General features: G+C 38.0%; 1 protein-coding gene across 2 annotated transcripts in view; it reads left to right on the top strand.

Moving 5' to 3' along the window:
- The window catches only part of BMPR1B (bone morphogenetic protein receptor type 1B), a 386,959-nt gene that overhangs the window by 306,296 nt on the left and 53,997 nt on the right, over positions 1–26,666 (top strand). The window contains exon 4 of one of the 2 annotated variants that reach the window (XM_054727293.1): positions 15,633–15,789. In XM_054727293.1, the coding sequence (XP_054583268.1) occupies positions 15,647–15,789 (143 nt within the window). In that variant the 5' untranslated portion in view covers positions 15,633–15,646. Of the gene's footprint in view, positions 1–15,629; positions 15,790–26,666 lie in introns of both variants that reach the window. The other variant, XM_054727286.1, reaches the window with a different exon arrangement.

The raw sequence follows: 26,666 nt of genomic DNA, 5'->3' as shown, positions 1-26,666 counted from the left end.
ATATATCCAATTTATCAAAATATCTCAGGCAAAAAAATATATGATGCAAAGATACATCTAACTTATGTTGGTATGTATGGCTCAATATTCAGAAACATCCGAAGAAAGGGTTTATGAGAGAGAATTATATTTCATGTGGCATCTTAAATTCAGGTTTCTTATATTTTTGGTTGTTTATTGTGAAATCCCATATTGATAATTATTTAAAAGAGGAAGAAGGAAACATTCTGACCAAGAATATGATGTATGTGCAGGTACATTATTGGCATACATGAGGACATATAAATTGGATAAGGAAAATGAAAGAAGATTTAAAGGTAAGATCAATTAGGCTTTTTTGAGCCTGGGCCACTGAGTCTACTAGGCTTTATACAATTAAACACACAAAAAGATCGCTTTTAGAGAATGTTTTGAAAACTGAAGCCACTTGTTTATCGAAAGAGGGACAGCTTGAGCAGCATCAGGCCAGAGTGTTCCAAAGTCTGCCATACTCAGATTGAAAATAACACAATCATTATACTAACATAGTCTCAATTCAGACCTTTCCTCAGTGTTTCTGCCCAAAGTCAGCAAGATTGTCCTTTGGCATCTTATTCCTGTAAGTCACAGGGAAGTGGTTGGTGCTTCAGAATCTCAGCACTATTTTAATATTTAATTAAGTATAATTTTGGGGAAAATTTTTTGTATTAAAATATCAGGAGTCTGTATATTGCTAGTCACATAAATACATACCCAAGACCCAGTTCAACCATCCTATTTTACTTTGGATGCACAAACCAGATTATGGGAATAGTTAGGAGAATATTAATATAATATTTTGTGGCATACCTTTTAAATCTTGGTCCTCCTTTAGTTGGCCTCAGAATATTACTAGGGACTTTGATGTAGTATTACCAACACTAATGTCTGCATATATGAATGTCTGAATATCGGGGAAGCCATAAGACTTGCCAAATTCTGATGAGAAGAGAATGTTTTTATGGACATAGGAATTTATTTTGACCTAGTATATATCATATGGAATTTTCTTAATAACACTTTTTATAGACTGGCTGGCTTAGGGAATTAATATCTAATGAATGAAAAAATAAAATATTGAGCATTTTCTTTAATATACTCATTTAAATTATATTTACATTTTAAAATAGATACTTTTTAAAATTTCAATCTTTTTTGTATATATAAATGAACTTTTTTGTGTTTTTAACCCATCTGCTATTAGGAAAGGGTATCTGTTTTTTAGATAAGGTTTTAGATTATTTATTTAAAATGGCATGGATACTAGCCTGGGAGACAGATGGTTTTGTGTTTATAGAGAGTGTAAAAGGAAACAGTGAAAGTTTTGGTGTGAGTGATTCGTCAGCAGCCTTTTTATGACAAAAGAACAACAATAAAAAAAGGTAACTTCTCTTCCACTCTCCCAGTTGGATTTTAAGGTTTGTGGGCATAGCAGTCATTTCCTCTTCATATCTGTGAAACCCAAAGTGCTCTGTAGACAGCCTTGTATATGATAAATATTTCTTTAATCAATCTGGATTGGTAGCAATTTTATGCTAGGTTAAAATGTTTTTTTTTTTTTTTTTTTCTCTTTTACCATACATGGTTAATAGGATAGTTGTGTCTGAAATATAAACTTTATATAAAAAATTTAATGAGTCAAGTCGATATGGTGGGATTTAATAAAAAGATAAAATTAATGGTAATCATTTAGTTGTCATTTTTCCTAACATTTTGAAAGGCTCCAAATTGTAAAAGAAGTTTGACATTTAGTATAAGTAAACCCCTTAAAAAATGTTTATGTAGCTGACCAATTGTGATGTTGTGTTTACATTAAAAATAAACTTAGGAATTGCATGTTGAAGCACCATTCTGAATGTCAAAGGATAATATAAAAAAATAGATTTCTAGATATTTAAATGTCATATATTTTTCTGCCTTACCTATAATCAGAAGCAGCTTTTAACCATCTGGAAATGTTACATAATACACAGTGGTCAGTGACTTTCTTTTCGTTTCTTTCTTTTTATTTATTTTTTTGATGCTAAGGTTTCCGTTCTCTTTTACCTTTCCATTGTCATATGCCATGTATCTTGAACATAGCTCAGTGCCTGACCGGAATAATCTCTCTTGCCAGTTTGTAATCAAAGGGCGTACTGAGAAAAACAGCTGAGCTGTATTAGGCAACCGCAGTCTGGACTGCATTTCTTAACTGCTGAATAACACATCACAGGTGCAGGATTAGTGCTGCCTACGGTGCTGGTCTCTTTAGTGGAAACCCCTAGCAATTCTGTGCCTCCTCCTCATGTCTCATCCCGGGGAACCTGGCAATGATCTATCAAGCGCACAGAAATCAAATGTGAGTAGTGGGGAAGGCTTTATATCTTACAGAGGCTCGTTTTCCCCTCCAGATATTGTAAGCAAGATCAGTTAAGCCAATTCTGGCACAGGCACAAAAGAAGATGATAGAACTTAGTTGTTTCTTGGCATAGAGAGTGAAGTAGAAAAATTCGGGGGGGAGGGGTGTCAAAAATTGTATGCACAAAAATCACATGGCAAGGAAATGCAGTTTAGCTTAGCTGCCCCAGCAGTGTGTGATTTAGCTGACTTCGACACTACTAAAATGCCCACATATATTGCTTTAACTTTTGCATTGCATATGTGTTGGAGTAAGTGGTGTGCTTGCCTCTACACACTTTCAACACTGTCATGGTTAAAATTAAGTGTTGTGGCTGTGTACAGCCCTTGTGGTATAATTGAACCATTCTTAGTTTTTGGCTCTGTGAATTCTTCAGCTACCTATGACAGATGACTCTGAATTCACAGATGACAGAAGTCTAGGTTGCTTTCTTGCAAATATGGCCTTTAAAAATGCAAAAATATGTTAAAATATAAATTAAGGATCTGAATGTTAGAACAACGAATGTTTTGAAAATAGAGTAACTAAGTCATTTACTTTTGATCAAGAGGGTTAGAAATTATTTTAGCAAGGTCGAGTGTATTCTCAGCAATGAAGGCGATTTCAGTAATTCATGTCATTTTTGGTATCTATCTTAGAAAACTTTCTATGAAGCAAAGCACATGAATGTAAACAAAGCCATGTAGATAGAACTGCAGGTTTTGAACTGTTGTTTATTTTAGTTTAGAATTTCTTTTCCTTAAAGCTCTATAATGGTATTCTAATATTCACAGTGTTGTTTTAATTTTTATTTTGTTGCTGATTATCATCATTCTACATTGTTTCATCAGAGATAGATCTTTAAGTTCATTGATGATGGTAGCAGTTGATAACAGTGCATTCTACGATATTTAAAAATATGTATGTATTCTATGCCTCATATATTTATTTTTTGCCTCAAATATTTAAACACTTGAAATAGCGTTATGTTTGTATTTTTAGGTCAGTATGCTCTTTAACTAAGGTAGGCTTTAACAATTATTCAATTAGAGGATGCAGAAAGGATCAGGAACAGAGAGATCCTAAATGCTTTCTAGGTTTTTTCTTTGGGGAAAAAGAAGGGCACGAACATGGTGATTTGCTTTTTGGTCTGTCTGGCTTCATTGTCGCTTCTCTTCTCTACATATATGAGTCTGTTCAAAGTAGTTTTACACATCAGGCTGACTTGGAAGTGCTTTGCAAAGCGGCAGAGTAAGTTTCAGTGTGGGGGCAAGTTGAACATCTGCTTTGATTAGCTTCAGAGCCCTGTGAAGCAGAGCATTGATAGGAACGTCTCTGAATAGAACCCGAGCGGCTGGCCTGGCCGGCTGCCAAGCCTTTGACATTATTGTCAAAGAGACCATGCGTCAAGTTTCTTTTCCAACCATGTGGATTTGAACAGACACATTAAATATTTTTAAATACAGAAGTATTTTGAATTTTTTAATCGTTCTATCAGCTGTGATTATGCTATTGGATGGATATAGACTGAGTTTGATGTTAAATTATCTTCAAACACTGTGGCTACTTGCTTGTCAAGCCCCTTATTTCTTATATTGATGCGTTTATTAAACTACTTATATTCAAGTTGTGTTTGGGATATTTTAAAAGATTTTTAGTTTGGTTGAACATTTTGGTTGATTTTCTCCAAATTCAAAAACTTATTAACACCTGAGGGAAAGGTTACTGCTGTTTTACCTTTAAAGATTGTATGTGTGATAACCAAAGTACTGTCATTGCTCTCATAATCGATTATTATGCATACTCGGGCTCAGAACTCTATAGTAGTTACCTACAAAACCAACAAATATACATGTCTATATTGTCTGCACACATTTATGTAATCTGTTTAATCTCTTCATGATTTGCACAAGTCCTAATCTAGTATCTTATACAACAAAACACTTGAATGATAGAAGCTTTCACTTTTTATCCAGGTGGTTTGGAGTCTCTTGGCAGGGCTTGTAAGATATAAAATGTTGAAAACATGATTATTCTGCAGAACCTGAGTGATGTGGTAATGAGGATGTGTGTGGTGAAAAGAGAAACAATTGCCATTAAATGGAAACATGTAGAAATATTTGATGCTAAAAGCCCCAGTTTCTATAGACAGCCAGCACATCTCCAGCATTTTTAAACTAAATGTGTTTTTCTTAACCTACTCAATAGTGTTAACAATGAACCACTGAAATGAAAAACTGTCCTTATGTCTCCCTGGTTTTGCTGCTTATGTTTTCCATAAAAGATTGTGGTTGATTACTGCCACCCATAGTAATCTTTCCTTCTATGCACTCCTACCTAGGACTTACTTACATTTGATAATTGTATGTGGCATTGTGACATCTATTTTATTGTTTTCATATACTATTTTTGGGTTTCCATATGTAGTTGATTTTTCTTACCATGTCCCATGTGTAGTTGATTTGTCTCACCAGCAAAATTATTATTTTATTGAGGGTACTTCCAGTGCTCGGGGCCATTATGTTATGTAGATGGAATAAGGTTTTATGATTATTTGCTAAATAAATGAATGTACCACAGGAAAAAAGAAAATTAATAACAATATATTAGTTGGCCCTGAACAAACTTTCAATGTTTCTTAAACCAAAAAGGCTCTATATTTTATAGATTTTTTTGCTCACAGGGATGAATGTGGAAAGAAAGGGAAAGTGAAAGAAAGTAAAATGAAGTAATCTATTTGAAGAAGAAAAGGAAGAGAAGTAGAAACATATAGGAGACTAGTGGCCCAGTGCACAGATTTGTGCACATTGAAAGGAAATCAATTAGAAGAAATATTTTAATATCGCCTTTCGCCCTTTCTTTATAATAGAAGTGTCGGAGATTAAAGACAATTAGTAAAATGTATATGAAAATAATATGTAAATTGATTAATAAATAAATAATAACAACATGATATAACAACAAAGACATGATATAAACACAACAAAAACATGATATAAAAACAACAGTGATGCAAACAATGACTGATAAAGTGATTAACCCTTTGCACTCGCTTGCTTTTTCTCTATTCCTGCTACCGATGCTAACCGTGTCGAGTCACACTTGACATCTGAGTGCAAAAGGTTAAACTTATTCTAATATCTCCCTGTATACCACATTACGAGTGAAACACTTTCAGAGTGCTTGACTAATTTCCCTTGTGATGAAGTATTTACAGCTTTAACTTTAACATCACATGCTCTTCGAACTTGAGAGAAAGCAACATATAACTGACCATGTGCAAAAACTGGTTAAGGTAGGAATATTCCTACTCTGTCTAGAGTTTGTCCTTGTGATTTATTAATAGTCATCACAAATGCTGGCATCATGGGAAACTGTCTTCAAATTAATTTAAAGGGGAAGCCAGTGTCAGACGGGGACAAATCAGTTCTTGGAATCAGAACAGCCTCTCCTTCCGAAGATCCTGTTAATACTTCAGCTTCGATTATGTTAGGTCATAATCTTTTGATAATAAATCTAGTACCATTACAAAGACCCCGTTTGCTATTAAGATTTCTCAGTAGCATGATGGTTGCACCTACTTTCAATTTTAATTTATGACACAGCATTTCCAAAGGAGTAATATGTGCTGGGGGTAGGGGAGGCTGGGGGAGGGGGGAAGGAGACATATGTACTATTATTTGTAATACTTTAAACAAAAAAAAAAGGAAAAAAAAGAAATTTGATGAGAAAATTTTCCTTTTCGGCATCATCCGTTGAATCAATGGAATCATCACTCAAATAGGTATGAAAATCTCAATCGAGTATATCCAAAATTTCTTCATTTAATTTATGAACGTGCTCATTTTTAGGACAAAGAATTGCACGTTTAAATATATTTTTAATATTATCTATAGATATACTATTTCCAAAGGTAGCATCAATAATAGATCCTTTACAAATCATTTCACAGGGGATTTCAATAGTATCCATTCTGAGAGCTTTATATGTATCGCGCATGCGTGAGTCAACATTTATTTTTAAATTGCCAGTGCGTGTCACATGTAATGGCCGGCCGGTCGGTCAGGTGGTCAACTGATGTATGGTTGGTCACTTAGCCTTTTATATATATATATAGATGAGTGAGCAGGGACAAAAGGAACAAAAAATAAAATAAAATAAAATAGGAAAAGAGAAAAATCTGAAGAATTAAACAAAAAAAGGAATAGCAAGCTTCTGCTGCACAAAAAAACAACAATTTACTCTTACTATGTGCAAGGAACATAGTAGGTGCTTTTCTTGGAATATCTCATTCAGTTTTTACAGCAAACCAATGAGTGCTGCCACTCTCCACATCCTCTGTGAGGAAGGTTACGTGACTTGCTCAGACCACAGAGCCTGGAAGTAGCTGAACTGGGTTTGAACTGTTCTGTCTGTTTTATACTCTATCCTGGTGAAGTCTGCATCCACTGCTCAGTGAACAAACCTGATACTGGTTTCTCACCCGACATTTCATCCCCCTCCACCTTCCCTTGTCCCTCTTTCCTCTGACTCCTGAAACTCTTGAAGAAGAAAGATTTCCATGCAGGTAACATCACAGTTAATAATTAGAAAGTCTACCCTCCCCTTATACTATATGTGATTTTGCTTTGGTATTTTTGAATCAAAATTGTATTTATATTTTGTTACTTTTCAAAAGAATTTAGGCACATATCCCAACTTTGTATTAATCATTGGGTTTCATGTTGTTTATATGTGTGAGTAAATATATATATATATGTATATATATATATATATATATACACACACACACATATATATGTGTATATATAAAGTTTTTATTACAAACAACATAAAATTTATTTGAAAATATGTTAATAAAATAAAAGCAACTTAAGCAATGAAAATTGAGGAAGCTTAATAGACAGTAAATTAAATAATCAAATTGAGTGAAATGATCAAGAATTAAGTGATAAAATAAAAATTAGTTATCTATTTAGTGTTCTTATTTAAGATCACTAAAAGTTATTTTTAAAATTAACATTATTTTTAAGCTCTGATTTAAGTTTTATTCCTGTCTATTATAGACTCTTGTTTTTAACCAATGTTTTTAAACCAGTTTTAGTTAAGGAAGGAAATAGGCATTGCTTCGTGTTATTTATTACCGTACACGATAGCTAGGGTTAGAATGGATCATTCCCAAAGCATTGCTGGCTAGTTCAGGACTTTCAAAATTTTCTTCCACTCATCTTTATACCAAAAATACTTAAGTGCAAACTAGTGTGATAAGAATTGCAATTTCTCTTCTTGCTCCTTGCCTGCCCTCTGGTGTAGAGGGGGTAGAACAGTGTAAAAACAAAATTTTATTATTTTTTGATATATTCAGAGAGCTAAAAAATAAGCAAAAAAGAAAATGAAGGAAAACAATTACTAATAGATTCTGTGGCACAAAATAATAATGTCATTTTAAAATGAATTTTGATAACTCAAATTCATTTCTAAGCATATTGTGTATTGGTATTTAATTTTCCTTGAATTACCTTTGTTGTTCATAAAGATTGTTCTCTATATATTTTAATATTTGGGAATGGATTCTGATTTTCTCTTCACTATGACATATAAAATCTAAGGATGTCTCACTTATGGTATTTTTGAAGTGATAAAAATGTTACTGAGAAAAAATAACCAAAATTAAATATAGCCAAAACATGTTGGGATCTAATGGATAAATATAGAATTTAAAATTTATTTGTTGCAGAGTTGTAGTAGCATTGTAAATTTTTTTAGCATTTCACTTTTATTTTGTCTTCTGATTTTTCTGAAAAAAAAAATCTTGTTCCATTTTCTCTTGTAAAGATCATATGGAAGAGCATAATATAAAACATATAGAAATATTTTAAAAATAAACTTATTTATTAAGTTTATACATCAAAAATAGTTATTTTATTGTTTATACCAGGTTTCTAGCTAATAAATGTCCAATAATTCCAAATAAGTGGTTTAAAGACACTCTGCCTTATTTCCTAACTTATGCAAGAAGAGATGCCATATAAAACTTGCATATAACTATACACAAATATATACAAAGTAGCTGAAAACATGTATAGAACTATAGCATATATCCCAGAGAAGATATTCAAGAAAAATAACTTTCTATGTAACATTTGTAATTGAATGAAAGTCATATTATTGCATGCTAATTATTAGGTTATTTCATGAAGTTTGATTAATTTGCCTGGAAATCTATAACTCTCATATAGAAGTCATAAGGAACATAATTTAGTTGTGATTCATTAAGAGTACACACACAGATAAGCACACATGTCTGGAAGTGATTTTGTGGTTCATTTATCCCTAAAAGACTAGTGGTCCTTTGAAAAACGAGAACCAATTTACATTGGCTTCCACATGCCCTACTTTGTATTATCTTAATAATTTGGATAGTTAACTCCCTGGGTTATAATGTAACCAGCTAATCTAAACGGGATGCATCTGAAGTGTCTGGATTCACACTATTGGACTCAAGTTTGGTCAGAGAAAGAGAGGACGAGTGAGGGTAGGAGAGAAGGAAGCTGAAATATACAATGAGCTCCTAAAGAGTGACTCATTCAGTATAGGATTTATTCCTTAGAAATTTCTACAAAGTCTGACTTTTCTCGGTCTTTTTCCTTTGCGTTTTCCTGTCAGTTTTATTTATAATTCTATTATTAAATATTTAAAAAGCCATAATTGCCCAGAGTGCTGTTGGGAAGAAAGAATCAATTTTGTTGAAATTCTGTTCAATTTAATTAAATAGAAACCATTCACTGTTTAGCTTTCCTTGGTGGAAAAATCTTTTAAAGATTTAACTTACTAATTTATAAATAAAATGTATTAAATTATAGTTCATGTTTCTTTAATGGTTAGTCATCTCCCAATTGTTTTCAATGATTAGCTTCTTTTCTATAAAATTTAACACAAAATTAAGGAGCATGAGAATTAATAAAGATCTTATATTATTTTAGTGAGCTGACTAAATCAATTATCTGTTTATTATCTATATAGACTTTATTATCTATTAAAGTCTGCCTTTGTTGTGTTTCAAATGGAAGGACACTAAAAATATAATAAAATGTGAAAAATACATTTTGATAATTGGACATTTGATATTTGGGATATGTCTTCTTCATTATTGCTACTCTATTCTTCATCTGGATGTCACCATTATCATAAATACATATCTTTGATCTTTGTATTTCCTTCTAGCTCTTCAGCATCACTATTATCAGACTGAATTCTTATATTTATAAAATGACTAGAGGCCCGGTGCACGAAATTTGTGCATGGGGGGAGGGGATGTCCCTCAGCCCAGCCTGCACCCTCTCCAATCTGGGACCCCTCGAGGGATGTCCGACTGCCCGATTAGGCCTGATCCCAGTGGCCTAGGTTATTGCATGAAGTTTGATTAATTTGCCTGGAAATATATAACTCTCATATAGAAGTCATAAGGAATATAATTTAGTTGTGATTATCGAGGACTGCTGGCTCCCAACTGCTCTCCTGCCTGCCTTCCTGATTGACCCTAACCGCTTCTGCCTGTCAGCCTGATCACCCCTAACCACTCCCTTGCCAGCCTGATTGATGCCTAACTGCTCCCCTGCCAGCCTGTTTACCCCTAACTGCCCTCCCCTGCAGGCCTGGGTCACCCCTAACTGCCCTCTCCTGGAGGCCTGGTCCCCCCCCAACTGCTCTCCCCTGCAGGCCTGGGTTCCTCCCAACTGCCCTTCCCTGCAGGCCTGGGCGCACCCAACTTCCCTCCTCTGCCGGCTTGGTCACCCCTAACTGCCCTCCCCTGCAGGGCTTGATCACCCCCAACTGCCCTCCCTTGTAGGCCTGGACCCTCCCATCTACCCTTCCCTGCTGGCCATCTTGTGGTGGCCATCTTGTGTCCACATGGGGGCAGTATCTTTGACCACATGGGGGCAGCCATCTTGTGTGTTGGAGTGATGGTCAATCTGCATATTACTCTTTATTAGATAGGATAGAGGCCTGGTGCACGGGTGGGGGCTGGCTGGTTTGCCCTGAAGGGTGTCCCAGATCAGGTTGGGGGTTCCCTTGGGGTGTGGGGCGGCCTGGGCGAGGGGCCTGTGGTTGTTTGCAGGCTGGCCACGCCCCCTAGCGACCCAAGTGGAGGCCCTGGTATCTGGGGTTTATTTATCTTCTACAATTGAAACTGTAGCCTGGAGTGGAGCCAAGCCTTCTGCTTGCTCTGTGGCAGCAGCCATTTCTGTTTTGATTTATGTATCTTCTATAATTGAAACTTTGTAGCCTTAAGTGGAGGCCTAGGCCAGTAAGGGCAGGCAGAAAGCTTGGCTTCCTCCATTGCCGGGGAAACCCATGCCTCCCTCCTGCTCTCTGTGGCCATAGCCATTTTGGTTGGGTTTATTTGCATATTCGCTCCTGATTGGCTGGTGGGCGTGGCTTGTGGGTATAGTGGAGTGATGGTTAATTTGCATATTACTCTTTTATTAGATAGGATTGTTCTTTGTCAAGCATTTAATTGCCTTTTTCATGCCTTAGCTGATGTGTTTTGTCTTTTTAAAAAATGTATCTTTATCGTTGAAAGTATTACAGATGTCCCCCTTTTTTTCCCATTGACCCCTTCCACCCTGCACTCCCTTTCACCACACTATTGTCTGTGTCCATAGATTATGCATATATGCATTTAAGTTCTTTGGTTAATCTCTTCCCCCCCAAACCTCCCCTTCCCCTCTGAGATTCCACAGTCTGTTCCATGCTTCTATGTCTCTGGATCTATTTTATTCATCAGTTTATTTTGTTCCTTGGATTCCACATATGAGTGAGATCATGTGATACTTGCCTTTCTCTGACTGGCTTGTTTCACTTAGTATAATATTCTCTAGGTCCCTCCATCTTGTCTCAAGGGTAAGAGATACTCCATTTTTACAGCTGCATTGTATTCCATTATGTAAATGTACCACAGCTTTTAAAAAATATATATTTTATTGATTTTTTTACAGAGAGGAAGGGAGAGGGAGAGAGAATTACAAACATCGATGAGAGAGAAACATCAGTCAGCTGCCTCCTGCACACCCTCTACTGGGGATGTGCCCACAACCAAGGTATATGCCCTGGACCAGAATCGAACCTGGGACCCTTGAGTCTGCAGGCCAACACTCTATCCACTGAGCCAAACCAGTTAGGGCTTTTTTTTTTTTTTTTTTTAAACTTCTCTCAGGAAACAAACCAAGGAGAGAATGGTTTTGTTGCTGACAATTTTATTTTATTATTTTATTTTTTTATAATATATTTTATTGATTTCTTACTGAGAGGAAGGGAGAAGAATAGAGAGTTAGAAACATCGTTGAGAGAGAAACATCTATCAGCTGTCTCCTGCACACCCCATACTGGGGATGTGCCTGCAACCAAGGTACATGCCCTTGACCAGAATCAAACCTGTGACCCTTCAGTCCACAGGCTGACGCTCTATCCACTGAGCCAAACCTGCTAGGGCTACCACAGCTTTTTTATCCACTCATCTACTGATGGGCACTTGGACTGTTTTCAGATCTCAGCTATTGTTAATAGTGCTGCTATGAACATAGGGGTGCATATATTCTTTCTGGTTGATGTTTCAAGATTCTTAGAATAGATTCCTAGAAGTGAGATCACTGGATCAAATGGCAGTTCTATTTTTTATATTTTGTGAAAATTCTATACAGTTTTTTGTAGTGGCTGCACCAATTGCATTCCCACCAGCAGTGTGCTAGGGTTCCCTTTTCTCCACATCTTTGTCATTTGTTGATTTGTTGATGGTAGCCATTCTGGCGGGTATGATGTGTTTGATACCTCATTATTGTTTTAATTTACATCTCTCTGCTGATTAGTGACTTTGAGCATTTTTTATATATCTTTTGGCCATCTGTGTGTCCTGTTTGGCCATCTATATGTCCTAATCTGGCAATCGGACATCCCTCTCACAATCCAGGACTGCTGGCTCCCAACTGATCGCCTGCCTGCCTTCCTGATTGCCCCTAACCGCTTCTGCCTGCCAGCCTGATCACCCCCTAACCACTCCCCTGCCAGCCTGATTGATGCCTAACTGCTCCCCTGCCAGCCTGTTTGCCCCTAACTGCCCTCCCCTGCAGGCCGGGTCACCCCTAACTACCCTCTCCTGGAGGCCTGCCCCCCCCCCCCCCAACTGCCCTTCCCTGCAGGCCTCAGTGTCTATTGAGGTCCTTTGCCCATTTTTTTAATTGGATTGTTTGACTTCCTTTTGTTAAGTTGTATGAGTTCTTTATATATTTTGGAAATTAATCGTGTATCAGATGATTGACAAATATGTTCTCCCACACAGTGGGCTCTCTTTTCATTTTGTTGATGGTTTCTTTTGCATCTCTGTGATGTGTATATCATGTTCACCTGTCCAGGCTTCTGCAGGGGTGGGGAAGGAAGGTTACCAGCCTCTAAGGACTGCGACAGGATAGCTGAATTTCTAACAACTTCTAAAACAGATTTAAGCTTCCTCCTGTTTTCAATATTCCCTTCTCTCTCATTTCCAAAACTAATTTGTGGTACCAGTCTGGAGCCTTTGGGGGTTGAATGGTAAAATTATTTTGACTCTTGGCTTCTCTCTACCTTTGTCTTAGAAGATCAGCATTTTGGGCTTTGTTAAATTAATTTCTGGCCCTGGTTATGTGGTTCAATTGGTTGGAGCATCATCCTGTATACCAAAAACTTGTGAGTTCAATTCCTGTTCAGGGCACATACATACCTAGGTTGCAGATTCGATCTAGTTGGGGCACTTACGGAGGCAACCAATTGATGTTTCTCTCTATCTCTCTCTAAAATCAATACACATATTCTTGGGTGAGGATAAAAAAATCAGTTTCTGCTTTCTAGGTTTTCTTGCTAGTATCTGCTCTTTATCTCTTTTACATTGTAGGTTCCTTGTTTAGCCCCCTTTGCTGTTATAAAAACAAAATTTTTGTTCAAAAGGACAGGACCTTGTAAATCTACCCTTTTCAACAAAAATTATATTTTAATATTCTTTCTTGTCAATAAATGTACTTCTATAGCAACATTTTAATTGTTACATAGGAATCACATTTTAGAGATCTAACTTATCTCCTGTTGTTTTAAACAATATTGCAAAGAATTTTCTCATAGCTGAATCTTATATCATTCTTTAATTTAAATAAATTTTAAATGTGAAAAAATTGTGACTCCTTTAAAATGTTTCTTACAAATCAACATCTTATTTCCAATAGTACAAGGATATTTCCTTTCTAATGTAGATCATCCTATGTAAACATTTCACTTAATAACTTTTCTCATCAAATGGTTAATTCTGTATGTGTTTAGTTTATTCTACTTACAGGCTATGCCTGGAACAGGATAGGTACCCATTACATATTTTAAGTAGACATATTCACAATAAATAAAATTTTATTATTTTGTTTATAACTTCGAAGACATGGGGTCTGGTATAGACGGAAAATATCTCATTTGCATCACTTTGTATTACTTTGAGATAATTCTGGCCATAACGTTAGTAGTATGTATTTAGAACCAGAATTCAATTAATTAGCTTAATATACAGAAAATCAGGAAGAATCTCCACAGATCTTTTTTCTAAATTTCTCATTCTCTGCTATACCAATGGCTGGAGGCATCTATTTGCAGTTTTTAAAAACAACACATGCACACTGTACACCTCTATTTTGTATATTGCACTTAGGCCTAGAATTTTATTTTTTAGCCTTTACAATCTCTTAGATAATATTTTTGTTGAAATTTGACTTAATTATAGGCCAGCTGGATGTGTTGAGAGAGAAAATCAAGCATTGCTCAGGGTGACAATTTGTGCAGTGATATTGCATGGTGAGAGCTTTAACCCCGATGCCTAGGAACATACAGTATCAATTAATGCATGCGCCCTTCTCAGACATAATTACTTTCCAAAAACAGTGGGAGTGAAGAAGGAAAACATGAAAACTATGTTACCTAATGAAACATTGTCTCACTACTTAAAATGTGAAAAAATTATATTATTTTAATAATATCAACTAACATTTATTAAGTATTACTATGTAACATATATATTCTAAACTCTTGACATGAGGTAGGTGCTTATAACTATCTTCGCCTTATAGGTAAGGGAATGAGACACAATGAGATTATTTATAAAGTTGTCCAAAGTCAACTAACTGATAAATCTCAAAGCCTAATTTTGACCCCAGAAAACCTGCCTGTAGAGATCATGTCAACTAGAGTGCCTTCCATCAGAGATGTAGACTCATTGCTACTAATATGCGTAGCATTTGCATGAGTAACTTTTGCATAAAAAGCTGATGGGGAAGATGTATCTTTTGAAATGTATCTTTATGATCACTAAGTTTTCATCATCCTACCCAGTTTTTCAGGTTAAATATTTCAAATAATTTGTTTAAAAAATACATATTATACCTAAAATACAGAGACTCCTAAGTAAATAGACTGCTGGAAAGAGAGTTTTAGAGGCCAAATAATCTAGGTTTAAATGCTGGCTTTGTGATTTATTAGTTGTCTGAAAATCACTACAACTTTTAGTCTTAATTTTCTCATCGGAATATGGGAATGATAATATCTACCCACAGTATTACCATACAGATAAAACTAATCTATATAATGGTGTCTCATTGAGCTCCTTGCGCCCAAATACAATGTAGTAATTTAATGAAAGGGTTATGAGAATTTCCACATTCTACCTGAGACATATAGTTATATACACTGAGTGGCCAGATTATTATGATCTCTGAATGCATAATAATCTGGCCACTCAGTGTGTGTGTGTGTGTGTGTGTGTGTTAGAGACCTGGTGCATGAATTCGTGCATGGGTGGGGTCCAGCCAGCCTGGCCAGGGGGAGGGGACATGGGCGGTTGGCTGGCGTGCCTGCTGGTCGAACTCCTGGTCGAGGGGACAATTTGCATATTAGCCTTTTATTATATAGGATACACACTGAGTGGCCAGATTATTATGCGTTCAGAGATCATAATAATCTGGCCACTCAGTGTATGTTACCTATAACTATATAATCTCTTATTTATAGAGTATAACTTTTGATATAAAAAACATAAAAATACTTGTCCTCTGTTTGAATCTTTAAATGTTATGAAAATTCAATATTTTGTTTGATGTCACATTATTCTTTAATGAAAGACTTTGGCTTGCCTATCCCATAAGCTTAAATGCTTACCCTTTCTTCTTTTCAGCAGACTTCCTTGATAACATGCTTTTGCGAAGTTCAGGAAAACTAAATGTGGGCACCAAGAAAGAGGATGGTGACAGTACAGCCCCCACTGTTCGTCCAAAGGTCTTGCGTTGTAAATGCCACCACCACTGTCCAGAAGACTCGGTCAACAATATCTGCAGGTTGGTCATATGCATTATTCAAACCGTGTGTGAACAGAAAGTCCCCACTCAAGAACTGCATGCTGGTGTTTCCAAGAGCACGTTTTAGGGAACAGCGCCCAAGCCCACTGACTCTCAGAGTTGTGCCTGTATTTAGAGAAACCATGGGTTGTATTTCTCCTGAAATGCTGCTCTGAGATTCTCCCTCCTCCAAACATCACACATGCACATGAAATAAACATAGAGCACAGGTCCCAGGCTCCATGTCACGGAGCAAAAGGCAATTATTTTATTTTAAAAGACCTGATCCCCCAAATTAGTTCAACAGCAGGGGAGTATCAAATTGTGTTGTTGTGTGTTGTTTTGTTGTAACCATTTGTCATGCTGCTGGTGCTGGTGTTTTGGAAAGAACACCTAAGCTGCCAGGATTTATTCAGAAACGGGCTCTGGGAAGCAGTATGGTGCAGGGCTTATGAGAGTCTACCAGATGATGGGAAACACATTGTCAGAGTACTGGAGAATAACCCCTTAGCAGATAGTTCTGTTGGTATAAATACTTTCTAACATGTGAAACTGGACACTTTGCCTCCTTCTTCCATACACATCTTCATGCAGCCACATCCATGTTGCTGGTCCGTGTAGCTGCACTTCCTCTCCTGGGTGAGGACAGCAGGGGGTGAAGAGGCACAGCCCAATGGGCAGGGGGGCCCAGGGAGAGGGGGCCCACGCAGCCACACAGGCGCAGGTCTCAGCAGTTAAACGTCAGAGAAGCATCGTCTGCCTCAGGAAGGAGGATGGGCCCAAATAAGGAGTGGGCTGCTGGGTGAGAAGTCCAGGCAGATATCTGGGCAGCCATGTGGGGGCCTCGTTATCCAGAAAGGAGCATGAAGTTGAATGCATTTTTTCTTCCTGAAACCGTTTTTTTGTTTTTATTTCTCATTAATATACACTTATCAGTATGCTATGAAATATATAGCTCAGGAAATACATATTAACGGAATGACAGGGAGGGAAGTCGGGTATACTCCTAAGTTAAGGTGACCAGATTTTAACATTGGTAAAGCGGGACACCATTGACCGGGGGGAGGGGGGGTGTTCTTTTTTTTTTTTAATATATTTTATTGATTTTTTACAGAGAGGAAGAGAGAAGGATAGAGAGTTAGAAACATCGATGAGAGAGAAACATCGATCAGCTGCCTCTTGCACACCCCCTACTGGGGATGTGCCTGCAACCAAGGTACATGCCCTTGACCGGAATCGAACCTGGGACCCTTGAGTCCGCAGGCTGACGCTCTATCCACTGAGCCAAACTTGTTTCGGCCCCGGGGGTGGGGGGGTGGTTCTTGATTAAAAATTTGGTCTATATTGTAATTGCTTTTGTTTTTTTTTAATAAAAGGAAATTCACTTCTTAGATCATCATTGAATTTGCATCCTCTTTTCTTACTCATTATGTTAAAAATCTAAAAAAAATAATTTAAAATTATATTATAAATTATTATATACATATTGCTTAAAAACACAGTAAGTAGGTACATAATTACATGAACATATTTTATTGTTAGCTTATAAATTAAATTAATTTGATTGTTATAAAGTAACTATATTTTAAAAATTATTTTAATCCTATATTTCTTTCTAAATAATAACAATACTAACTTGTATTATTTTTCCCCTGAATTTGCCGTAACGTAAGTCATAAGTGTCACTTTCAAGGCTGGCGCTAGACTTTTTGCCGCCACTATAAAATATAAATAATACGAGTACTGTCTGCTAAATTCAAGAAAATTTATGTATTTATGAAATAAATAAATAAATTACTTACCTAAATTATCTGAATAGCTGATTTGTAATGACATCACTTGTTTAACTAGCTTACTAGCACGCAGTACGATGTGTATCGTCTGAGAGACGGTTACAAAATGTTTTCGTCGTTGCCAATCCCAAAAAATGCCATTGTTCATTAAGTCCAAACAATGGTGGTCGAATTCTAACAACTGATCAACAATGCGAACTTTGATAAGCAGTTCTCGATCATCATTTCTCAACAATTATTTGTTATTATTAAAGTTTAACATTATAAAATTAACAAAAATAATATAAAACTCATATCCTGGCTAAATAGCCACATGGCCGCCGAAAACCGTATATTCCCTTCCCGTTCTCCCGCCGTTCCCTAGCTTGTCGTGCATTCTTTCCAAAAATCGGGACTTTTTTAAAACTCTGCGGGACGCGGGACAAATGGTTAAAAATCGGGACTGTCCCGCCAAAAGCGGGACGTCTGGTCACCTTATCCTAAGTATATATTTCCTTTAATCAGCAAAACAACCGAGGATGGTAGGGGATGCTTATTTCCTACCATTAGACGTAAGGGATTTAGGGTCCAGAGAGGCCTGGGAGCTTGGCTCTTGTACAATCGAGCAAGGTTGGGATCAGAGTCTCGAAAGGTAAAATGATTCTAAGCTCAGACAGTATTTCCTGGGGAATAGTGCCTTTTTAAATTTTTTAATTTTTATTTATTTCAGAAAGAAAGGGTGAGAGAGAGATAGAAAAATCAGTGATGAGATGGACTCATCGATTGGCTGCCTCCTGCACGCCCCCCACCGGGGATTGAACCCACAACCCGGGTATGTGCCCTTGACTGGAATCAAACCCAGGACACTTCAATCCCAAGGCTGATGCTCTATCCACTGAACCAAACCAGCTAGGGCAACAGTGCCTTTTTGTAGTGAATAGAAAAAGTATCAGGAATTTTACAAAGTTTACTGAAGAACGTTAGCAGGTGGAAGCATATTAGGGGGCTATATTGCTTTTTTTGTCTGAGTCTCTAGTACAGTGGCTCTCAACCTTTCTAATGCCGCGACCCTTTAATACAGTTCCTCATGTTGTGGTGACCCCCAACCATAAAATTATTTCCGTTGCTACTTCATAATTGTAATTTTGCTACTGTTATGAATCGTAATGTAAATATCTGTGTTTTCCGATGGTCGCAACCCACAGGGTGAGAACCACTGCTGTAGAGCCTAAGACCATCGGAAAACACAGATATTTGCATTACGATTCATAACAGTAGCAAAATTACAGTTATGAAGTAGCTACGAAAATAATTTTATGGTTGGGGGTCACCATAACATGAGGAACTGTATTAAAGGGTCGTGGCATTAGAAAGGTTGAGAACCACTGCTCTAGTAACTAAGAATAAATGTGTGTGTGTCATTGAAATCATAGTTCTGGTGATCGTGTGTTCAGGCTTTCTAAAACTATCCCAATTTCACATATTTTGTCCTGTTTTCCTTATAGCCATTGAAGTGTCCTAAGTTCCTTTGGAAGACTGTTCAGGCAGGGTGAACCGAATTGCAGTTTTCTCTGTGGTGGGAAGGGGCAGCGTGGTTTTCTCAGAGTACAGGGTGAGGAGAAGGGCAGGAGTTGAACCTGGAGACGAGGGAAAGGCTGCCAGTGGCCAGGTGGGCTGTGTCACAGATGTTGGTCTTATTCCTGAGAACACAGGAAGCCATGGAAGCTAATGGTTAAGCAGGAGGAACAGTGACGATTAGCTTTTTTGAAAATTTTTCTTTTCTTCAGAGTTTTGGATGTATTAGAGGGAAACAAAAAATGAATTTGAGAACAACAATGGTTATGTAAGGGAAATTGAAAAGTGGATTCAGGAAGGACCGTTGGTGTGAGAGAACATGATCTTGTACGAGGGAGGTGCTGGTGCAGGAGAGGTGGATGTGTTGGAGAACTATTTAGAAGGAACGTTTTGTGCTGGTGAATTGTATATGGGAGGGGCTTCACAAGTTTCTGGATGAACATTTAGATGCATAGTATAGCCTTTCAATGAAGAAGGACAAAGGAAAACAGTCGGGTTCCAATCTAGACATGTTGAGTTTAAGGTTTCTAACATCCAAGTGAAGATATCAAAGGGCAGGCATAGGGTGTGGATTTGGAACTCAGATACAAGGTTGGGGAGGGAATGTGGAATAAAACATGAGTCAGTTTTTGCTATGGAACAAGCTCAAAATCATAGTGGCTTACAACTATTTAAAGACTATTTATGTATTTATTTTAATCCTTACCTGAGGGTATTTTTCCATTGATTTTTAGAGAGAGTGGAAGGGAGGGGGAGAGACAGAGAGAGAAACATGGATGTGAGAGAGAGACATCAATTGGTTGCCTCCCGCACACAACCTGACCAGGGTCAAGCATTGAGCCTGCAACCAAGGTATGTGCCCTTGACCGGAATTGAACCTGGGACCCTTCCATCAACAGGCCATGGCACTATATCCATTGAGCCAAACCGGCTAGGGCTATTTATTTATTTATTTATTTATTTTTAAATTCCTAATTCTACAAGTGGGCTGCTGCTGTGTTGAGCTCTGCTGGATTGGGTGTGCTTGGCTTCAGTCTGCTACTTGAGCTCAGGCCTACTGCACATGTTTCTTCATTCTTTGTGTACCAGTAGCTACTCAGGGCATATTCTTTCTCACAGAGTGTAGGAGAGCAAACTTTTAAAGCTTCTGTTTGTGTCATGTCCTCTAACATTCCATTTATAAATCAAATGTCATAGTTAAGCTCCAAGTCAAGGAGACTGTGTCTAGGGTGGGGCATGAAGAATTGAGAACAGTACTAGAATAATCCAATCTACCGGAGGAAGACAGCCTTGAGGCATGCAAGGCTTGGGTAAAGGAGGCTCTCCCAGGAGACTGAGAATTAGCAGTGAAGCCGTGAGTCTGGTGTCATTGAAGCCAAGTTTACAGAGGGAGGATGCTGTTAGAGGTCAAATAGGATAAGAACTGAAATGCAGCAATCACACTTATTGATCTTGATTGATAACTGCAGTTTAGAAATATTTAATGTGCAGGTAGCAATGGAAGCCCAGGTTATACTTGTTGACCTTCAGATTAGTACTTCTCAAACTATCTCTGTTGAAAGACACCTTCCCCCCCGCAATAACTTGTACACTGGTACTTTTCTAAATACAATACAAATGAATTATAGATTAATTTGAAAAATAAATTTAAAATACTTACAAATTACTAGTATGTGCTCCTTTTTTCTATTTTCCATTCGATTCAACAGCTGAACATATTGCTATACAGTTCAAATTTCAACTTCTAATCTCACAGACCAATAATGAGCTGTTTGCTGACTTAAAAGGGAGCACCCTTTGAGTAATACTACACTAAATCTTGCCTTCCTAGGTACAAAATTTCTAACCACAAGGGTGTCCTTCCTTGAGGCTTAGATAAGGGCTGGTCTAAGCTGTCTGGTTGGCTATGAGGCAGATCTTAGCCAAGCTGAGTGTCTAGGTCAGTGATGGGCAACCTTTTGAGCTTGGTGTGTCAAACTTCGCCAAAAAACTGAGCATAACTCGGGTAGTGTGTCACTTTGAGGAAAAAACATTATTCGCAAATGTTTCATCCTCAGGAGCAGCAAATGTTTCATCCTCGGCATGTGGCCGCCTCAGCGGCCGCGTGTCATCAGAAATGGCTACGCGTGTCAGTGCTGACACGCGTGTCATAGGTTCGCCATCACTGGTCTAGGTAGATCTTATGCTCATTTCCACTCCCACTTTCCTAGAGAGAATAATCCAAAAAGTGGCCCAAATTAAGAGTGCATCATAGTTAAGAGATTCTGAAGTCCCACACAGTAATTTAGAGAACCTGTGCAAAGTTTAGAGGGTTTTTTAATTCTTCCTGAGTACCATCAATGATTTTCTAGCCAACAGCAAGGCCAAAGTCATTCTTGGCCTTGTTTCCTATCAGGTGCAGGTGTGTCTGTTTCCAAAATTCATGCCATTTCTACAGCCTGATGGCATGCATGTTGAAGGATGTGGTGTAAATATGTCATGCATTGAGCCTTTTTAATATCCATAATTTAGAGTAAGAAGTGAAGCCGTTGTCATAGCTCCCTCAAGATAATCTCTGTCTTCCAAATATCTTTCCAGGTGTTATTTCGCATTGTTAATCTTTCCCATTCCACTTCCAGATGCTACTCCTGGAACCACAGGCTATCACTGCATATCACTGGAAGCTGCAAAGTCTCCTTCAATCACTCTTTGTACATGGCTTTCACCATGCCAATATTCTGTCTTATTTTCCTGTCCTACCAAGTGTAATCTCAGCCTGGCTTATTTTTCTCTATATATAAACTGGTCCCACTTCACGTATTTTTCTTTGTTTTACTTGATTTGGTCGTTAATAGTCATTTTTGTCCCTGAATCTTCACCTCTCTCAGGTTCCTCCACTCCCTCACAAAGTTTATTCATTTCTAAAATTTATTATTTTACTCTTTTTTTCAGACGCAATTTTAAGTACTTTCTCCTTTATCTTATTGAATCCAGACTAAAAATTCTCCTGCCTGGGTGGTTTTCTGGGGTTACTGGTGTAATCAATCGCATCAGATGTTTGCACAAAGGATGTGTAAATGACACCACCCTGCCTACATGAGGAATTAGATGAGTCTCCAGCTGGGCTTTGAAGAGTCACAAAGGGTAGAAGGAAAAGCTTAGGGACCTTGAGCCTTTTGACAAAGTTTGTATTAACCCAGGGCTTTTAAACCTCTTGCTGAATGTGGCGGTGTGAGTTTTTAGACAGGTGCTCCTGACCCAGGGCCTCTGAGTGTTCAAAGTGCACATTGTTCTCATTTGTTTATATAGCTTACACTGCACCCAGTTGATCCCACTGTTGCCCAGGCCATCTGACCATTGAGCTTTAAGGTCTTTATTTATTTATTTTCAGTGGATGTTGAGTTCAAACCAATGCAATAATGAGAATGGTGGGTCCTGTATCAGAACTTGTAATTTAGTAGGAAGAGGCTATGATTTCAAAATTGCTTATGAAGTCTTTTACAAGGAATAACTCTCTCTTTGTGCCTCTCATTAGTCATAGATGAGAATGTTAAGTGGCCCATTCATTGTTGGACTTATTAGGAAGTGAACAGCGTAGGGTTCTTTAAAATCATAGATAGTGAACCATTGGAGATTGTTGAGCAGAGAAGGAAAATGTAAGGTTTATCAGGCAGAATCCAGAGAGAGGAGAGGGGGAGTCCTGCTGGAAGGCTCTCAGAGCAGTCAGGTGGGAGAGAGGGAGGATACCCGCATAAGGTGGTGGGGGTGAGAATACACAAATGCTCTATTAATATGAACACTGAGACTGGTTCAAAATATCTTATACCTCACTGGAAAAAATAGCGTATCACTGGAAGCTGCAAAGTCTCCTTCAATCACTCTTTGTACATGGCTTTCATGCTATGACTTAGAATGCTAAGTCACTTGTTTGGCTGCCAGAGAAGGACAGAAGGACGTATGATAGTTACACGTCCTTGAGGATAAAGTAATAAAAAGGCATCTCCTATATTGACGCCTCAGAGGAAAAGCCAGAGAAAGCGGACAGCAGTAGTCATATGTATTTCCAACCGTCCAGCAAGAACTAATGAGAAATTGGGGCCAAAGGCTGTTTATGATGCATTTGACCATAAATGAGAAGAGCCAAACCTTGCAGGTTCTGGGCGCTTACCCACCAAAAAAAGAGTAGCACTTGTTCCCTCAAAACTTGAAGCCAGGTATACCCCTTTCTTTATTGACAGTCAGTGTTCATTGGGCATGCCCAGCATCTCTTGTGGAAGTTCTTCCCTGATGATCTTTCTAGATGGTACAGACACTTACTTACCTTTGGAATACTGGGCAGGTGCAAGGAGTTTGAATCGTAGTGCCATCCAAGGGCTGTAGCAAAAATTTTATTATCACGGCTTTGACCTCATGTGACTTTTAAATTCTCAAATGCTTTGCTTTTTCGTTGGTTAACATTATGTGGAGAGGCATTTCAGCATTGATCATTTTGGGATTCAACTCTTGTTCCATTTTGTCAATTACTTTTCTTTGCCTATAACTCAGGGGCAGCATTTTTAAAAAATATATTTTTATTGATTTTAGAAAGGAAGGGAGAGGGAGAGAGAAAGAAACATCACTGACAAGAGAGAATCATTGATTGGCTGCCTCCTGCACGTCCCCTACTGGGGACGAGCCTGCAACCCGGCTGCACTGGGAATCAAACTGTGACCTCCTGGTTCAAAGGTTCATAGACTCTCAACCACTGAGCAACACCGGCCCGGCAGGGGCAGCATTTTTAATTTGTAATCCTTACTGGAATCAAATGATTGATCCTACGTTCCTGTATACATATCGCCACTTTCAATTTTGTCTAAAATGATTTCTGCTTTTGTTTTCTTCATGATCTTCATCTCCTGTGATCACTTTCAACACTCTGGGAATGATGTGGCAATAACTGAACACATATCACAACTAAGCGTAACATGGCAGCCAGACAGCAGGATGTCCCGACAGGCCATGGGAGGAGTTAGTTGCCTTTTGTGCCATTCAGCAGCCATCCCTCAGTGGTGGGTGGAACTGTTCGGCTCTGACTGGAGCATAGCTTTGTTTACATTTGTGCTTGCTGGAAGAGTTGAAAGTAAGCTTCTATAAGAATGGAGTTGAAAGGATCAAGGCTTTAAACCTTGTAAACACTGTACTCAGTAAAATGAAATAATACATAGAGCACCTTCAAGTTTCCTTACTACCTAGCAATTTCAATGAGAAGCTTATAAATTATTTTTGCTTTGTTACAGATAATATGCACTTGATGTTCTCTCACCCTCTTGCTCTTACTCCAGCTACGTATTTGATTCCTACCTTACTTGATGACTGTGGGACACTGACACTTTTCTCCAGGGTCTCTCTCCCTCCCTCTCCATCCTTTCTTTATAATTTTATTTCCACCCTTCTTTGCAGACAAGGGAATGTGTTGGTTTTAGGGGGAGAAGAAAAAAGAGAGAGAATCATTGATGAGAGAGAAACATCATCAGTTGCTGTGTCCTACACGCCCCCTGCTGGGGATCAAGCCTGAAACCCAAGCGTGTGCCCTGACTGGGAATTGAACTGGTGACCTCCCGATACATGGGTTTTATGCTTAACCATGGAGCAGCACTGGCTGGGCGGGAGTGTGTTTTTAAAGCTTAAAATTACCCTCGCTGATGTTTCTTTCCATTTCTTAGGACACTGTAACAGTAACTTATCAACAGATTTACCAGCTTTTTCTATTCTTATTCTTGATTCTTGTAAGTTGCTTAAAAGTGCATTTCCATGTATTCAGATTTTGAGCAAGGGGAACTCATGATTAAGGAGAAATTAGTCTTTTTGGATTTAACATACTGAATCAGCTTTTCTAGCCTCTATGAAATCCTAATGTCAGAAAATTAAGATGGCTTTATTTCTGATAATTCCTGAATTTTACTTTCGATGAGAAATAGAAGTTACACACATAATCTAAATGTGTAGGAAAGGAATAAAAAAACAACAGCAACACACACACACACATGGGTATTGTTTGATTACATTGTTTACAGTAAATTTCTAAGGGACAGCTCTTGTATTTATCGCCTTCAGTATTTACATGCTTTAGATTGTCATAGCAATGTCAGTATATGGGCTAAAATGCCCCCAAATAATTTTAAGCATGGGCAGTCTTTCTTCCACAACAATATGCATTCATTTGACCTTGGTCTAAAAGAAGGGAGATTTATCATTGGCCCTTCCCAGCCATTTATTAGTATGTTTGAACTTGGCTCTGCTAGTTTTCATAAACGGAGGCATTTTGGATCACTTGAGGCTTATAAACCAAGTAAGCAATACAAAGGGTGTTGATGATAACTGAAGGGCTAAGGTATGGCAGAATGCTGCTGCCACCAACACAGAACAGACCAACCCAGAAACCATGGCTAAGAGCATGCGCAGAGCTTGCCTCCCTGACCTTTGAGGACTGTGCTGTCATGTCTGTCTTGGACACTGAGCATGCATGTCCACGAAGAAGAGATGGAGATATATGTCAGTCCTTTATTTCATAGCACACGCAGTAGGGGTCTGTGACTTACATTGGGAGTCTGCTGGCATTCCTCACCCAGCGGACTCCCAATATAATAAATGTTTGTTTATAAATACTTCTATATATAACAGTTCTTGTTTTCCATTTTTAGTCCCAGGAGGGGACAGTGGAAAAATGTGTGGGAAAGAAGCAAGAGGTTCTTGATGAAAAGGCTGATTCTGTAACTGTTTGCTTATTAGACTCTCATAGCTTTAATTTCCTTGTCAGTGAAATAAAAATTATCACTTCTCAGTGTTGTTGAGAGGACTAAATGTGATAGAATAAATGAAAGTTCTCTTTAATCTAAAAACCCACACAGAAATATATATATATATATATATATTTTTTTTTTCTTTACTTTCTAGGGCCGCGATTTTCAACCAGTGTGCTGCAAGAGGCACACTGGTGTGCTGCAGGAATTTTTAAAACATGTGATACCTGACTCTTTAGTCAGGGGCACTGACCTCTTTTCCCTTAGATTATTAAATTTAAAAAAATTGACAACAGCCAACACAACAATAGCTCTCTGGTGTGAATGAGTCAAAATTATAGTTTGTTCTTTTGTCAGATCAGCAAAAAATACATTTTTTGGTAGGCCACAGAATTTTAGTAATTAGTTTGTGTGTGCCATGAGATGAAAAAGCTTTAACAGTGATCTTGTTAAAACCCTTCTTTCCACTGTCCACCTTCACCCCACTTTCAGTTTAAGTCCAGACTGCTGAAAACAAAGCCTGATGTTTTCATCCGACAGGCCAGCCCAGAAGCACAAGTACCAAAAGGCAGAATCTTAGTCACCTCACTTCTGCTGTGCTGATCCCAACTCCTGCCCCTCCTTAGTTTAGTTTGTGTGCCTTAGTAAGAGGTAAGTTTATTTCACAACCTCAGTGCAAGGAGAGCCAGCATAGACGTTCACCTGCATGGGTTTAAACCCCTGCCGTGCATACTCTCACTAGCTGTAGGCCTTGGAAAAATTACTCAAGTTC

Source organism: Eptesicus fuscus, chromosome 2, assembly GCF_027574615.1.
Source record: "Eptesicus fuscus isolate TK198812 chromosome 2, DD_ASM_mEF_20220401, whole genome shotgun sequence".
Classification (NCBI taxonomy): Eukaryota; Metazoa; Chordata; class Mammalia; order Chiroptera; family Vespertilionidae; genus Eptesicus; species Eptesicus fuscus.
This window is presented reverse-complemented; position numbering and strand designations above follow the sequence as displayed.